Raw genomic sequence first — 16,422 nt, 5'->3', positions numbered from 1 at the left:
CTCATTTTTCTACATGTGATCGCATTGCCAATTGGGATAGCACGTTGCTTATATACGTGTTCTACTAACAAATCTCCATTCTATGTAGTATGTCTAGCTGCTCTTAATCTCACTATTCTATTGTTATTTATTAATACTTCGCTCATTCCTGAAATATTTATTTCATACTTTTTTCTCCTTAATTCCCAGAGTTGTATGCAATTGCCCTAAGTATCAAGGAGAGTGGCAGTAGTCACATTTACCATTGATGAAGAAAATTCCACTTTTCGAAAACGATCGAGTTGATTTTCATTTCACTTCTAATCCAATAAAAGGGATAGAAGTTTGGCTTGGTGTGAAATTCGCGTAAAGCTACTCAAAAAGTATGTGCATTAACTGTTCCTAACTTAGCAATAATAGACTGGAGGGAGGTCAGCTAGTCAACACCACTCGTCGCCAACTCTTGGGCTACTTTTTAACAACGAATAGTGGGATTGAGCGTTACTCATAACGCTTCACGGCTGAAACGGTGACTGAGACAGAAGACACTGACAGTTCAGATGTCTGAATGGATACCCATTTTGGTATGTTTTAAATGACTCTGGTATGGTTATCACGAGATTTCTATGTTCCCAAACTAAGATGTTAGTTTCGGAAACATTTTATCAGCTTGGACTTAAAGAGTCTCAAAAAACTAACATTCCACTATTTCTTTCAACCTTTTCATTATTGTACCCAAGATAACTGTATGACTAGTTGTCTAACATTCGACGACTTAAGGAATGTGGCGATCTTTACTTTTCAAGCTATTTAAGTGATGTTAACAATAATTATATAGGATGTCATGTGGTAATTGATATATTGTTAAACATAACCGTTAGTTGAAAAATTATCAGCTAAAAGGGCATCGAGATCCGTATTTTTCAAGCTATCAAGTGATATCAGTATCAAGGCATTAGCCAGGTGTCTTGCAGTTATTGTATATCTATCTACATGAATTGTAATAGAATTTATATGGAGCTTGAAGCTAGCTAGATATACATCTAGGACAGCTGAGGTTTTCAGGTGGATAGATAAATCTATTACTGATAGCAAGAGTTTCTGGTTTTTAATGAATTTTTGTAAGGATTTAACGCAGCTCTGGATTAACCATTAAGTAAAATAAACACGTACTTAAGGTACCACAGAGTTTTTTCCCAAGCTATCATCTCCTTAACTATTTCACTGCCATACTGAACTTTAGTCGGTATTTTTGTAATTGTTCTTATCTGCCGTGTTCGACTTTTCTCTACATTGTTAAGAAAAACGTTAGCTCGGTGAGTAATTAAAGTTTCGAAAAACTACTAAACTATGTATCTGAAGTAAGAAGTCATTGATTTGCGAAAAATTACTGTAAAGAGCAAGACAAAATGTTGACGAAACTTCAGGTAAAAAATGATCGAATGTTATGATGTCTGACCTTGAAAATAAAATATTTTTCTAAATCATTCCCTCTGTTGTGGCTATTTATAAGAAATTATAGTTAGTAAAACTGTTTTGTTTGACCTTTTACTGCTTTATTCAGTCACATCTACAGAAAAATAAGAATAGAATACCACAGAAACATAAGTCAAACGAAATGGTAACAGATGTGTACAGAGACGTGGCTGGTTTTATATATTTTTCGGCTTCTGTTTTCGTACGTTATATTTGGTTTATTGTCTCGTTTGTTTTAGTTTTATTTGCGTTAGTATAGCATTATTAATGTGTGTTTTGTAATTTTTTTTATAAGTGTGTTTCTCACTGAAGCTTTTCTGAGCCGTAATTTTTTTTTTGATTCAAACAACTCGTTGTAAAAAAAATCTCCTTTGTGTGTGAGTATATATTTTGAAATTTATCATACCACGAAAAAATTTAGAAAGAAACTCCACTGTAGAAATACCACGGTTCATAGATTACATGTAACCTATAAGAATATTTAGGTATGTATGTATTGCCTTATAATTATGTAATAATATAAATAGATCTGAAGCTGAGATTTACTTAGGGGATAAATACAGGGATGCCCGGTCTTAAATGTGATTTGAGACATGGCACCCTTGTTTTTATCCCCATTCATAAATAGCTAACAAAATTTTGTCAAATATGCCATTTTTATACCCAAAAATGGAAATCACAATTATATTCTCTTTACTTTTTCCTTGATCCTATCCTGACGTCATAATGCCCCGACCCGACCAGACTGGGCCCGGCCCTCTGGTGATATATTTTTATGAGATGAACGAACAATCCGAGACAGAAACATAGAGACAACGACGACAAACTTTAAGGTGTAATTCAACTATTTTGCGACTATAAATTGAGATCAATGCGTATTTTATTACATTTCAGAAAAGCTGGGAAAACAATTGACTGATCGGAACAGTCTAAAGGCGATAATTCGACCTTTTAGGTAAAATTGCGTAAGACTTCGACATGTACGACAAATTGATTCTTAACGTTGTTGTGTATACACTATACTAGTAGTACAGTTCTGTGGCACAGAGGTCATACATAGATACTGTAAAGAACCAACAAATCAACAAAATCAATTTAAGATTGCCTGAAAAAGTGCATGAATTGAACAAGTTCATGTGAGCAAGGTTAGTACTGAGTACTAGGCTTAACGTTAGTGGCCTCAGCTGCAATGTATTAGCATTAAGCCTAACGATAATTGTTATCAGAGAACTGAGTGACAATAACATTAGACCTAAATACTGTAAGTGATTTAGTGTAAGTACACTGGAATCGCTACTGTAGCCTGGAATAATGAAGTAGACTATTCCCAATTTAAGGCCATCGTTTTGAATTTGCCTTCGCATTCAGGCATGCAGATAAAGTTTCAAACATATGTCTATTTTGTTGACTCATCTGAAGTCCCCGAATTAAAACTGAGCTCAAAGTTGAGATTACAACTCATTCTTCAGATATTTGATTGGGATTAAGGTACTCTAGCCAGTATTTAGTAGTTCAACGTGCAGTACAGTTTACAATTTATTATATGTTTTGTATGTGTACCAGTACAAAATGATCACCGTGTATATAGGCTACAACAGTATGTGTTGTTGATAACAGATTGTTCTGGAATACTTTTTGGCTCACAATGGATTTGCATATGACCATTGACACTGCTTCTTGTATACAGCTACCATAGCAACAACTTAATGAAACTTTTGCAATGACTGAAAACTAATTCTCCTAAAATGGATTGAAGCCAGTCTCGAATCGATTCGAGACTGGTCTCGACTGATTTTCAATCAATCAGAATGCAGCAAATCAATAAAGGTATTTATGAATTAATGTTTTCATGTGCTGATGGACCTAGGTCCTAGGATAACGTTCTGACAATCTTTGTCTAAATGTAGACCTAGAGTTTAGTATGTTTGACTGTCTTACCAACATTTTTCTTCACGAATTTCAGTGTTTTTCAAAATATTGTAGCTATATATGATCCATAATCTTTTGTTTCTGTATTTTTCAGACTGTAAGATGAAACGTGTTCAATTAAGTGGTGCACAAAAGAGAAAACTGACAAAAAAGAACCAACAAAAAGCTTTGGATTTAGTGGCCAAGACTGGAAAGTTGACTAATTTTTCACTCAACTTACACAACATGATCTTCCATATCAACATCCATCTCCGCCGTCAAAAGTCGCTTGTACTGAATCTGACAAGATTGAAGTTAAACCATGCTCCACACCTATAAGTACTACTTTATCCACTTCAAGGTCAGATCATCATGATGACGTTGAGGTGTCACAGGCTGGCTCAACTGGCACAAATCTCACCACTGATCTTACTTTGCCTGTAAATTTTCCTGATATCTCTTGTGTTAATGTTGATGCAAGTTGCTCTACAAGACAGTCTGAAGTTGAAATAATTGATGAAAATCAAATTCTACTAGACTATAGTAAACTGCTTCAGTCTACAAAAGATGAAGAAACTAAACAAAAGATCCAGGGTTATGGCTCGATTTCTCTGCTGATGATGTGGTTTATTGGATTGCTGGTAGACCCATTGACTGTCAACACCACAATGGGCCATTTGACAAATCTTGTCAGACTCAATAATGGCAAGACAATGAGATACTGTTCGCAAAAAACTTTTCTTTGGGGTAAAAGCCAATGGTGAGCAATACAAGAGAGAGTGGTTATTGTATTCACCATCAACAGAGTCAGTTTACTGCTTTGTTTGTAAACTTTTTGCCCCTAAATTTTCCTCACGTTTTATTGAAAGAGAATGGTTCAGTGACTGGCGAAATACTACTGTAATTGACAATCATGAAAGAAGTACTACATGAAAGAAGTGAGTCAGTTATAAGAGTGATAATCAGTCACCGCTCAATTCAAATAAAGTATAGAGCTGTTAGCCTAAATAGTAAATAGTGGTTAAAATAAACTGAATGATTAAACAGATTAATACATGCTCAAATAATTTTGTTTTTCACCTATATCTCGATACGCATTAAAATAAAAAAGAACGTTTCCTCAACGATTTTTTACTGCAAAGTTTGAACAAGAAGTTTGATCAATACCTAAAATGGGAAGATAAAATCATTCGTATCCTTTGGCGTTGCCAGGCTCGCAAAAAGTTTGTTAAAAACAAAAATGGCGTAGTGAGGGATAAATACATAATGAATATCATAAAAGTATCATTTTTAGAACAATCTTAAGTTATTTAGCATGGTAAAATAGTGAAAGCAATTATAAAATAATACGTGAACTTAGCATATTTCACTTCAGTAATTAAGATATAAATATACAGTACTGAATGATGTCTAAAGTAATTGTATACCAATTTAGAAGAAATCAGCTTATTTAACGTCACACAAATGATGTTCAAAATAGGCTCACTGAAGAACCAGAAAACACATATTTGAAGTACGGCTTATTATTTATTAAATATCATATAGACAATACTTTGTAACGTACTTAATATTTCTTTTTTCATATTAAATTCGTGGAGGGGAGAAAAGATAGGATTTTCAGTGCCTCCAGATGGCAGCTTTTATTTGTTTTTCGCGCAAAGCTACACGAGAGCTATCTGCGCTAGCCGTCCCTAATTTAGCAGTGTAAGACAAGAGGGAAGGCAGCTAGCCCACCTAGCCATGCCGGGAAGCAGGACAGTAATAAATGTCATAGCTTCCTTTAAATTTCTGTATAATCTTGACATCATAAATCGAATCATCCGAGTTCTGACAATTTTGATTTTCATTAAAAAATTAATTTTGAAAATCTATTTTATTTTCATGGCACGATATGTTAATATATTAAGAATGAATGCACGAAAACAATTTTTTTTTTCTCAGTGAAAGGTAAAATCTTTATTATTAGTTACGGCTGACTGGTTTCGAATAACAGTTACCATCATCAGGGATACTGCCATTAGTTTACCTTTCATTGTGCCAACAAATATCGTTTTCGTGTTATTTACTCTTAATTAAAAAAAACAAAAATCAAACATCGGAGTTCCGACAATTTTGATTTTATTATTCATAGTTTTTATACTTTTAGGAGGATAGCATACAAATATAATGGTTTTATAAACAATGATAAAACATATAATGAAATAGAACTTGTCTCTCCTTTATTCATTTGTGATTTTATATTTAGTCTACAACCCGGTCTCTTTGGTCAACATCTAATTTTTTTTTAAGTTATTGTCAACACTCTCACCATACTTTCTAAAAAGACTTCACTTAATCTATCGTTTATGTGTGGGTGACTGCAGTAAAAGACATGTTATTTTTAAATATTTGTAAACTTCTTGTTTTGAAGAATATTTTGATTTTTTAGAATTTTACGTGAATTCATTTCGCCTTTAAGATTAATATGCCAGTTATTGGAAATATGTATTTCGATAGGTATGTTTTTTTGCTACCATGTTAAAATGGTGTTGCAAAAAGGTTTATGGGATCCGAAAGTTACTCACCGGTATTCGTTAGCAAAATAGCGATTTCGTTCCATTTTGTATCGTCTGAAACAAATGCAAGAACTCCACAAAAATGCGACAAATTTTATAAGCGGTATAGAATATCAACATCTGAAACAGCTGGGGCCAAATGTATTGGTATATATTATATATATATATATATATATGTTTTTACTACCATTATTTTCGTTAATGTTAAGCCTATTAGTTGTTTACATTATGAATTGTGTTGAGTGAAATAGTTACATAAAAACGTAGTTTATTTCATATTTACAAGCTTGAAGCCACATGAATATTTATGTTTTTAAAGGTATCCACCTTCATTCAACATATTTACTTACGTAAATTTAATAAATACCTTTATAATTTACGCCTGTCTGGTAACTGGACCCGTGTTCGGTTTGTTATTTAAAGCAAAAACTTTTCAAAAAGAAAAAGTAAAGGTAGGGGGCGGCTAATATATAAATCCTTCAAAAACAACGTAAATAAGGTGGTAGGGATAGCCTTCGTACCAATTCCACTATAACTAACATTTAGCAAGACATAACTATTTAATCACAACCGAGTTTATCTTATTTTTGTCTGTTAACATTCTGTTACACTGTGTGTCTGCATTATTATGTAGTGATGATGCAATTAACATTCTCTCCAGCCAGGATAATTCTGTATTGTAGTTTGCACCTTAAGTTCATTTGTCTGTGCTACATTTGCAAATGTTTCTGTGTTTTTAAAATTGAGGTAAAATGTCTTTAAATTTTAAACAAAAATAACTGCTTTATTTTCAGTTTATTATCAAGAAAAAGAAGAGTGAAATATAATAGGTTTATTCCAAAATAAAAGGATCACCAGTTTTGTTTTGAGTTAAGCACAAAGCTACACAATGGACTATATGTGTGCAACTTAAGTCTTTGTTAAGAAAATCAAGCATACAGTAAATATTGGTTTCATTTCATGAAGCTTTATGCATTTAGACATAAAGGCTTAATTACTTAAAAATGAAGCATAAAATAATTTGTGCAAAGTGGGTTTTTTTTCTCAGGTACTGAAAACAATTTAGCCCAAAAATATACCCTTAAAATACCCTTAATCAAATTCTTATTCCATATTTTTTAAATGTAATTCAAAACATTTTTCAAGTTCAATGAATTTTGATACATACATTTAGAAAATGTCATATTTGCAAAACTGAAAAAAATGGAACAGCTATTTTTTCTCTTCCATTTAATTCTGTCAATTCAATTATTACAACGCACTCTGCCACTATGACTCCACACTCTTGTAATAGCTGAACAGCTGCTTGCATGGTTCCTAAAATAAGAAATTACTTATGTTCAAAGAATGAAATAAATACTGGTTAAATGCCAAATTAAACCAAATATTATTGAAAATGAATACAAAATTTTCTATTCACCTCAATGCAGTCAGTAAAATTTCAAATAACCTGTAAATAAATGCACAAAATTTAAACTAACCATAAGGATGAACAATGCAGAAATGTGTTTATTATAAATTTGGAAGTTGAAGGTAATATTTATAAAAACTTGGAATTATTTGACCTACTTTTTTATACAGTTGTTATAAAAACAATAACATACTTGAATAATACTGTTTTAAAACTACAAACCATAGAATTAATTATAAATGAATGTAGGTTTCACAATTACAATGAAACGTGAATTTTATTCCTAACATTTCAAAACATTTCCTGTTCATCAGAATTCAAAATTAAAGTACACCTGGTAGCATTTTTTCCCCTAAAACTACTATATTGATACCAGTGAGTTGAGGTAGTAGCATTTTACTGACAACTAAAACTACTATTTTGAAACTAGTTAGTTGAGATAGTAGCATTTTACTGATAACTAAAACTACTATTTTGATACTAGTTATGATGACCAAGCAGATAATGACGGAGATAGTGCTAAATTGCCGGAAGTAAATATTTTGCTGGCTAAATTCCAATAATTATGAAGCCAGTGTCTTGTTCTGGAATGGTGTAATGTAGTTTATTTGCCAAACTAAACAAAATTGTTATGGGAATATCAGTTTTTTTCACATGTTCTGAAATGTACAAACACTTTCTGCTCCTCCTATTTTAGGTTATTTGTTTATAAACAGTTTATTTGTCGTTTAATTTACATAAAAATTTATGTAGATGTGTGTTAGTATAATATTTATAATATATTATATGTCTACTAGTCTAATCGTGATACGTTTTAAGTTATGAACAAAAAACTACTCACAACACAGGGGTATGAACACTTTCTGTCGTAACTGTGGCTACTGTTCATGTAAAACCAAAAAGACAAAAATGTTGTAATATCTAATTAAGCTAGAAAACTTTTATTTAGGAAATAACTTTTTAATGCTGCTTAAGTTCTTCTTTTTCATCAATGCAAATTAAATTATTTTAATTTTCATATTTTGTGCATTATCAAAGTACTTGCTCAGCTTAAAAATGTCTGTGAAGTTGGTTATCCCATGGTGAGTACATATTCACAAACCACTCTATATTGTAAATAATGTCAGTATTATTTGCACTCTTTCAAGATAAAAACAATTTCAAGCTCACAAAAAAGTTAAAGTTTTAAGAGATTGAGAATAAAATGGTAATACTTGTACTCCTTTCATTTAGAAATCAGAGAAAACATCTGGGGGAGAGGATGGAGATTTCACATCTCTTGTTTCTAGAGGTGAAAGTAATACTCTTGAAAAATGTTTTTACCCTTTTATATTACTAATATTTTCCTTAGTGAGAAAACTTGTATTCCTAAATAGAATGGGTTTTCAGCTGTAGTTTCAGATTACAGAAGGTATATATACAGAGCTGTTATTTATGTTGCATTTCTCATTGAGATTGCAACCTAACTTTTCTCAATTTCTAGAAATAAGTGTCATGTCTTATTAACTCTACAATTGTGTTCAGGTATGTCCTTCTAGCAGCTGATGAGAATTTAAAATAGCCACAGTGAAATAAAATATATACATATATACACTGTTCCCTAACTAGCCTAATTCAGAATATTATATGAAGATTTAGTCACTTTGCAAAAAGGAAATCAACAGATTGGAAAATATTCAGATATGCTACTAGAAATATATCTGGTTTAAAAAAATTGAACCACAAAGAAATCTTGAAGATTTCAGTTTTTGGAGACTAGTAAAACTAAAGGTAACTTGATTCAAACACTTAGACCTTCTTAATTACGAGAAACCTGCTTGAAATATCTCAGAACAGCTAGTCTGGGTATTAACACTTTTACTGATAAGGAGAGACCAACATTTCAACCTTCCTAGGCCATCTTAAGGTTAAGAAAGTAACCTTGAATTATCTGCTTGTGAGTAGTCTGAACAAGAGGCTCGAAAAGGATGGAAATAGAAAGACTCGTGTAGGATAAAGAAATTGAGCCTTAACAATACTTAGACTAAAACTGCTTTATGAAATTATTTTTCTGTTCCAGTAATAAATTTTCACAGATATTTTGCCTGATGATATACTGTTAGTTTGAATTTACTTAAACTTTGTTGGATATATATATATATATATATATATACATACATAATATGGAATGCTATATTTACTTTGATTTTCATGGTCTATTTTTGTTCTTTTAGTGGATGCAAAGGTGCCCTTGTTTTTAACTGGATTTATAACAACTACAGTACTAATGTATACAATTAATATGTATACCACCAACAAGAAAATTTAAATGTGTAACAGCAGTTGATGAAATGTTATTCACAAGGTTACAGCTTGATATATCAACCAAGAAATTTGAATCACATACCCCCAGTGGCTAGAAGGTCATCTATTATAATTACTTCTTCACCACAGTTAAGAGCTTCTGCCTGAATCTCAAATGAATCCTAGAAAAAGAAAACAACAAAAAAACCATGAAATTAATATTTTCCATTATTATACTCTGTAATTTTCTCTTCCTGTACAAAGAGTATGGAACTGTCGCTTACCATTCCATATTCGAGAGAATAGGATACTTTTCTAACTGAGCCAGGAAGCTTTCCTACTTTCCGGATAGGAACAAAAGGAACTTTTAACTTCAGTGCAATAACTGGACCCAAAAGAAATCCTCGAGCCTCAAGACCTACCACAGCTTTCACTCCTGGAACTTTTGCACGTATTTTATCACATAAATAATCGGTTAAATCACCAAACAACTCAGGCTTTCTAAAAACTGGAAGTAGGTCTCTGCCACATAAAAAACAAGTGATTAAACATACATGTGTTTATTAATATATTCTGTGAAATAAACTGATCCAAATTTGAAACAATATTGTTTACTAGTGTATCAAAAATAAAAAAAACTAGAGATATCATGTTAACTTAATTAAATTAACTTAGATAATACTTTTGTTTTTATCACATCATTCATCTTACAAAGTCACCAATTAAAACTTCACAACCAACTTAAATGTCACCCCTCACATTGACGTATATCCATCCAATAAAAGCACACAAACAGTCACGTGACCATTCTATAATTCTACAAGCCAACAAAAAAACTGAAAAATATGATAACCAATATTAGTATGACTGATATCAATCCTTCAAAAATAGTGCAAAGTAGCCAGTAATGATAACTATTCACATTTCCTACATAACGTTACAAGCACACAGTTTAGTAGTGTTAAGAGACAAAAAAAAAAAGAAATTAAATATTGATTGAATAGTTAATACATATTGCTATATGTTAATTCTTGTCTGTGCTATTATGTAGGGAAGATGCAAATGTCATTGTTATTCAATTAAATATTGATTTAATAGTTAATACATATTGCTATATGTTAATTCTTGTCTGTGCTATTATGTAGGGAAGATGCAAATGTCATTGCTACTATCTTATTTGCATAATTTTTTATATTATTTATCCCTATAATTACTTCCTTTTTTTGAAAACTTTTTTCTGTTTACTTGTGTTTATTTAGTGCAGTTTCAATAACATAAAAAGGTTGTATTTATAACCAAGTCTTAGATACATTAAGGTTTCAATTGTAATATGTATTGTTCATCTATTATTACTATTAGCTTGCAATTCACATTTCACTCTGTACTTAAGCTTTATAAAAGAACATCAAATTCATAAAAAACTAACTTCAAAGGGAGTTAATAGCACTGTTTACACTAGAATTATGATTTTTTTTTAAAATTACTATCAGTTAATAAAACTTACAAAAGCAGATACTCCATTTGAAAATGTCACCTTAAAGCCACTGACTGACATCAGTTGTTTCAGTTATCACAGAATAAAAAAAAGAAATTAACACTTTTATGCTATGATATTTACATATATACCCAGAATTTGTAACTCAGTCTTCACATTAACATTGTTATGAAATATAACAATGTAAAGTTCTTATAATCTACAGAGCAAATATTTATAATACATTTTGATGACCAATATGAGCCATCCCTATATAACAAAGGCAATGCTACTGTCTACCTGATAATTCACCAACAAAAGAAAAAACAAAAAATGCAACTGGACCCTCAAAGTTTTCACCTACTTACCTACATATTTAAGTTTGTACTGCAATTCATTTCATTCCATGAGTCATTCACAACACTTAAAATGAAATGTACCAATTTCATACAACTTTAAATCCTACCTACAGTACTTAGTGCAAAGAAATTCAAATTTGGATCAGCCTTTTTAATGGTGAAAAGTTCAAGACTTAAGTCAGTACTATACACAAAACTTTCGAAAGTTATTACCCGTGATAAGGTACTGCTTCTGAGCATCAAAACTTTCGTGCTAGTAGTACTTTAATATCACTAAAATAAATATCTCCACCTCAAGTAAACAGTTATTCAAATTAAACTTAATTTTGATAAACTGTTTTAACTGAAGTCGTTTCAAACTATTCTTAAAACCAACTATAGTATTTCATTGTTGGTAGAATATCGAAAATGAAACCACAAGATAGATATCATAAAAATAACTTGCACAGGAAATCACTCTTCATCTGTTACTATAAAGAATAATAAACTGAAAATAAGGACTGCCACCATGCTAGTTGTAACAAAGTCAGGCCTTGAGGCATTTTAGCCTTTTAGTCTTCAGTGTATATACATTAATGTTAACATTAAAAAAAAAAATTGAACATGAAATTGTCTAGTTTAACTTGAACATGTACTTCAATTATTTGTCAAACATTTATATGTAATACTAAACCAGTCTTACCGAAAGATAATCCCTTCTTTAGGGAAATTATCATAAGACTTTATTGCTTCACGAACTCTATTAGTAATATCGCTACAGCCCATTTTTAAATTAATTAAATTATGATCAGCATTAATAAATTGCCTTCTGAAACCAATCACGAAAGATTATGTTAGCTAATTACTACGCAATTCAGTAAAGTTATTCAGCGCCATCTGTGATCCTAATATAAATTATCACTTTCCAATAAAGAAAAACAGAATTGGAAATGAATAATTGCACTTCGAATCGTTGCTCTAAGTTTCATTATAATCAAAATTACTTGTAAACATTTTGAGATTTTCATTGGTAATCTTCTTTTAAAATGTTTAGTGTTTAAAGCGAAACATACTGCATGTGAACGACTGCCCGCTAATTATATTTCAGTAACCCCCCCCCCACTATAACTCTTCAATTCCCCTCGGTGGACTCAGCAGATAGCCCGATGTGACTTTGTTACAAGAAACACACACACTGTAACTTACGAAAAGTCTGAGGGTTTAAAACGTTAACAACGCGGTGGGCAGAGCTCACATAGCCCATGGTGTAGCTTTATGCTTCACAGAAATAAAGAATACACAAATAGCAAATATGACCAAGACAGCATTCAACTCATTAGCTATCAGTTAGTTTAATCATCTAAATGAAACGCAAAATAAACAATCTTTAAATATAAGTTTAAGAACTTTTTTTGTAAATTAAACTTAACACATGGTCTACCAGTAGAAATCATTTTCATTTAAAAATTTAAAAATGTGTTTGCGACTAATGTACGAATTTCATCCTAAGACCCTAGGACTTAAAACGATTTCCTTTGTTTCTGCTTTATTTTATGCCACTGAACTATTTGAATTAAATAACATCTACGTGTTTTTTTTTAATCCAGAGAAAACTCCTAAATTCTTAATTTTTCTTTTACTTCAAAGCTTATGGTATTTCGACTGAAAATTATTATGTTGGTTCTTATGTTCATTTTTTAAAACTTGTTAATAACTAACATCTATAGAAGGCCCAGCATGGCCAGGTGGTTAAGCCACTTGACTCTTACTTCGCGGGTTCGAATCACCGTACACCAAACATGCTTGCTGTTTTAACCGTGGGGGCGTCATAATGTGACGGTCAATTCCACTATTCGTTAGTAAAAGAGTAGTCCAAGAGTTGGCGGTGGGTGGTGACGACTAGCTGCCTTCCTTTTAGTCTTACACAGCTAAATTAGGAACGGCTAGCGCAGATAGCCCTCGTGTAGCTTTGCGCGAAATTCAAACCAAAACTCCAACAGAAATATTAACAGTTATGAACTATCTCTCTAACGAATAGTTAATGCCTTTTTGGAAAAGTATTTGTAAATTAATATTTTAATATAATTGTAAATCAGGTGGGATATTAGGAGAAATTACAATAAGAAAAATAGACTTAGTGAAGTACTTTGTTTATTTTTGAAACTTGTGCAAAGCTGCACGAGGGCTATCTGCGCTAGCCGTCCCTAATTTAGTAGTGTAAAACTAGAGGGAAGGCATCTAGTCATCACCACCCACCGTCAATTCTTAGGCTACTCTTTTACCAACAAATAGTGGTATTGACCGTCACATTATAACGCTCCTACAACTGAAATGGCGAGCATATTTGGCGTGACGGAGATTCGAACTTGCAACCTTCAGATTACGAGTCGAGTCCCTTAACCACCTGGTCATGCTAGGTTTCTTTCTCTGTAATCATCTCATAACAAAGGTTTATGGCCTGGCATGGCCAAGCGCGTAAGGCGTGCGACTTGTAATCCGAGGGTCGCGGGTTCGCACCCGCGTCGCGCTAAACATGCTCGCCCTCCCAGCCGTGGGGGTGTATAATGTGACGGTCAATCCCACTATTCGTTGGTAAAAGAGTAGCCCAAGAGTTGGCGGTGGGTGGTGATGACTAGCTGCCTTCCCTCTCGACTTACACTGCTAAATTAGGGACGGCTAGCACAGATAGCCCTTGTGTAGCTTTGTGCGAAATTCCAAAACAAACAAACAAAGGTTTATTACACAGACCTTAAAATGCTCGCCGATCTGCTGTATTCTTGTGAATTACTATTTGTGATATTTTCGCTTTTTCATTCGTACGTGTTTCATTTATTGATTGATATCATTATAAGTTCATTCTATCTTCATTTTATTTCGTTCTTGTTATTATTCGCTTGGCGTAGATAGCATAGTTGCTTTGCGCCAAAAAACGCCAACAACCAACTAATCGCTTGGATTCTTATCAAATTTCTCATCTTCCACGGATGAAAAAAGAAATATTACATCTGTGTATCTAAGGATTTCTGCCAAACCCTTATTTCTGTATAGTAATTAAATTCAGTATTAACATTTTGTTGCATACAAATGCCACACCACTATACATATATAATATTTACAGAGTAGTAAATTTTTCCGAAGTTCTAAATCTAAACATACTAAGTCTTATGGACGCTGTATGACAATTTAACCCTAGGTGACACTTGTAAGACAATTCGGTGGAAAAGGATGCTTCATGGGATGATTGTATTATGTCCATGTCGCTTTTTGTATGCATATGGGACTGCTCTATGAGTTGTCTTGCCCCTCGCGGTGGGCAGAGCACACTAATAGCCCTTTGTGTAGCTTTGTGCTCAATAACAAACAAACAAACGAAATGTCACATGAAGCAAAACTACTTTGAGTTATTGTGAGCCCATTTTGCGATGGGCCAGCTACAGAAAAAAAAAAAAGATTTTTGAGAGTAGTTATTATGAATTAGTCAAATTCGCTTCTGTCTTCGAAGATCATAACTAGCTCTGAAGTGGTGGCGGTGATCATCTTGATTGTCGAATGTGCTTCTCTTTTTTCTTTTTTTTTTCAGAGAAGCAGTCAAATCATTTTAATTTAGTTTTCTTTCAAGGAAATTTTATGTTCCTTTTCGTTTAATAAATACACTAATTATTTTTTTATTTAATTGTGTTACAATTTCTTATTTTCCATATATGTTTGTTTCATTCTAACTTAACAAAACATAATCTCCACAATCAGCCACTGTTGCCGTCTTTCATTTTCTTCGTCATATCGTGAACAAAACTTCTTTTTATTCAACTTTACACCTTTCTTGTATCTTTAATTCATTTGCAACAAACTCCTACACTCATTCTTTCCCATACTAGATAAGTGAGTCTACTGTTATTGTGGAGATGAAGTAGCCATGTGTTTGGTTGACTGTCGGAAAATCATCTCTCATGATCGCTTGATTTTGAAACCCAGTCACGTAAGTTACGGCGCTCTTAGTAATTAACGGGACTAAAAATTACAGGTCCGTCTTCAGTTCATCCTATATATATATTTTTTTTACTAAAATTACTCCTATATGTATACGAATAATGAAAATTGTTTACGCATACAATCTATTTACAAGTAAGATTATAATATTCTGCTTTATCCATGGGCTTCTTGACACTCCACTAGCAAACTGAAATTGGCTGGTTACTTGAACGACGGCAAAACTGTAGGGTTAAGATAAGTTAACGAAGTACAACATAATTTTACCTTCCACGTTTACGAAATAATAATAGAAAAGTAATGTTCTATTGTGACTTTTATGCTTTTTGTGTTTTTATTTTATCTCTAAGTACCTGTCATAAAACAGAAAGACCATACCTTTCTGAAGTCTAGTGTAATTTTACGCTAATGTACCGAAATATCAAGCCTGGACTGAACCTTTTGAGGCAGAAGTTTTTTTAAATTAATCTATAAATAAATGAATAAAGCGTTTGTTTAAATTAACGCTTTAAATAAAGTGTTAAAAATATAATATTGTTCATTTTTTAATCAATGAAGTTATAATAAAATAAAATCTAATGATTAGGTTATATAGCTTGGTATTAAACCAACAAGTGGTAATGTTAAACAATAAGTAAATATATATATTTCGACTATTCAAACACTTTTGAAAATAGGCCTAACTGAAATCCCCAAGAATTATAATTATAAGCATTACATAATTTAAGTTTCAACAGAATGAGATATTTATATACTTACAAAACTAAAATAAATTGTTTGTCTACAAACTACTTCGTAGTCTTTAGACCAATTTCAACCAAGCTTCGTTTATTTCTAACATTTCTTGCGTATTTTTGTCACATCAAATATGCTTGCTCTTTCAGTCGTGAGTGCATTATAATGTGACGGCCAATTCTACTATTAGTTGGTAAAAGAGTAGTCCAAGAGTTGGTGGTTTTTTTTTCAATTTTACTGTATACAGTACTGAAAGTCGCTTAAAAAACAGCTAAT

General features: G+C 32.2%; 1 protein-coding gene across 1 annotated transcript; it reads right to left on the bottom strand.

The window, feature by feature from the left end:
- Positions 1-5,463: 5,463 nt before the first annotated feature.
- Aprt (adenine phosphoribosyltransferase) lies at positions 5,464-12,331 on the bottom strand. Its single transcript, XM_076501754.1, has 4 exons — positions 12,128-12,331; positions 9,897-10,134; positions 9,716-9,794; positions 5,464-7,235 (listed from the first exon to the last, which is right to left on the bottom strand). Exons 1-4 carry the CDS (start codon positions 12,208-12,210, stop codon positions 7,099-7,101), a joined length of 537 nt encoding a protein of 178 aa, XP_076357869.1. The 5' UTR covers positions 12,211-12,331; the 3' UTR covers positions 5,464-7,098.
- Positions 12,332-16,422: the final 4,091 nt, after the last annotated feature.

The sequence above is a fragment of the Tachypleus tridentatus genome, chromosome 5 (genome assembly GCF_004210375.1).
Source record: "Tachypleus tridentatus isolate NWPU-2018 chromosome 5, ASM421037v1, whole genome shotgun sequence".
Classification (NCBI taxonomy): domain Eukaryota; kingdom Metazoa; phylum Arthropoda; class Merostomata; order Xiphosura; family Limulidae; genus Tachypleus; species Tachypleus tridentatus.
This window is presented reverse-complemented; position numbering and strand designations above follow the sequence as displayed.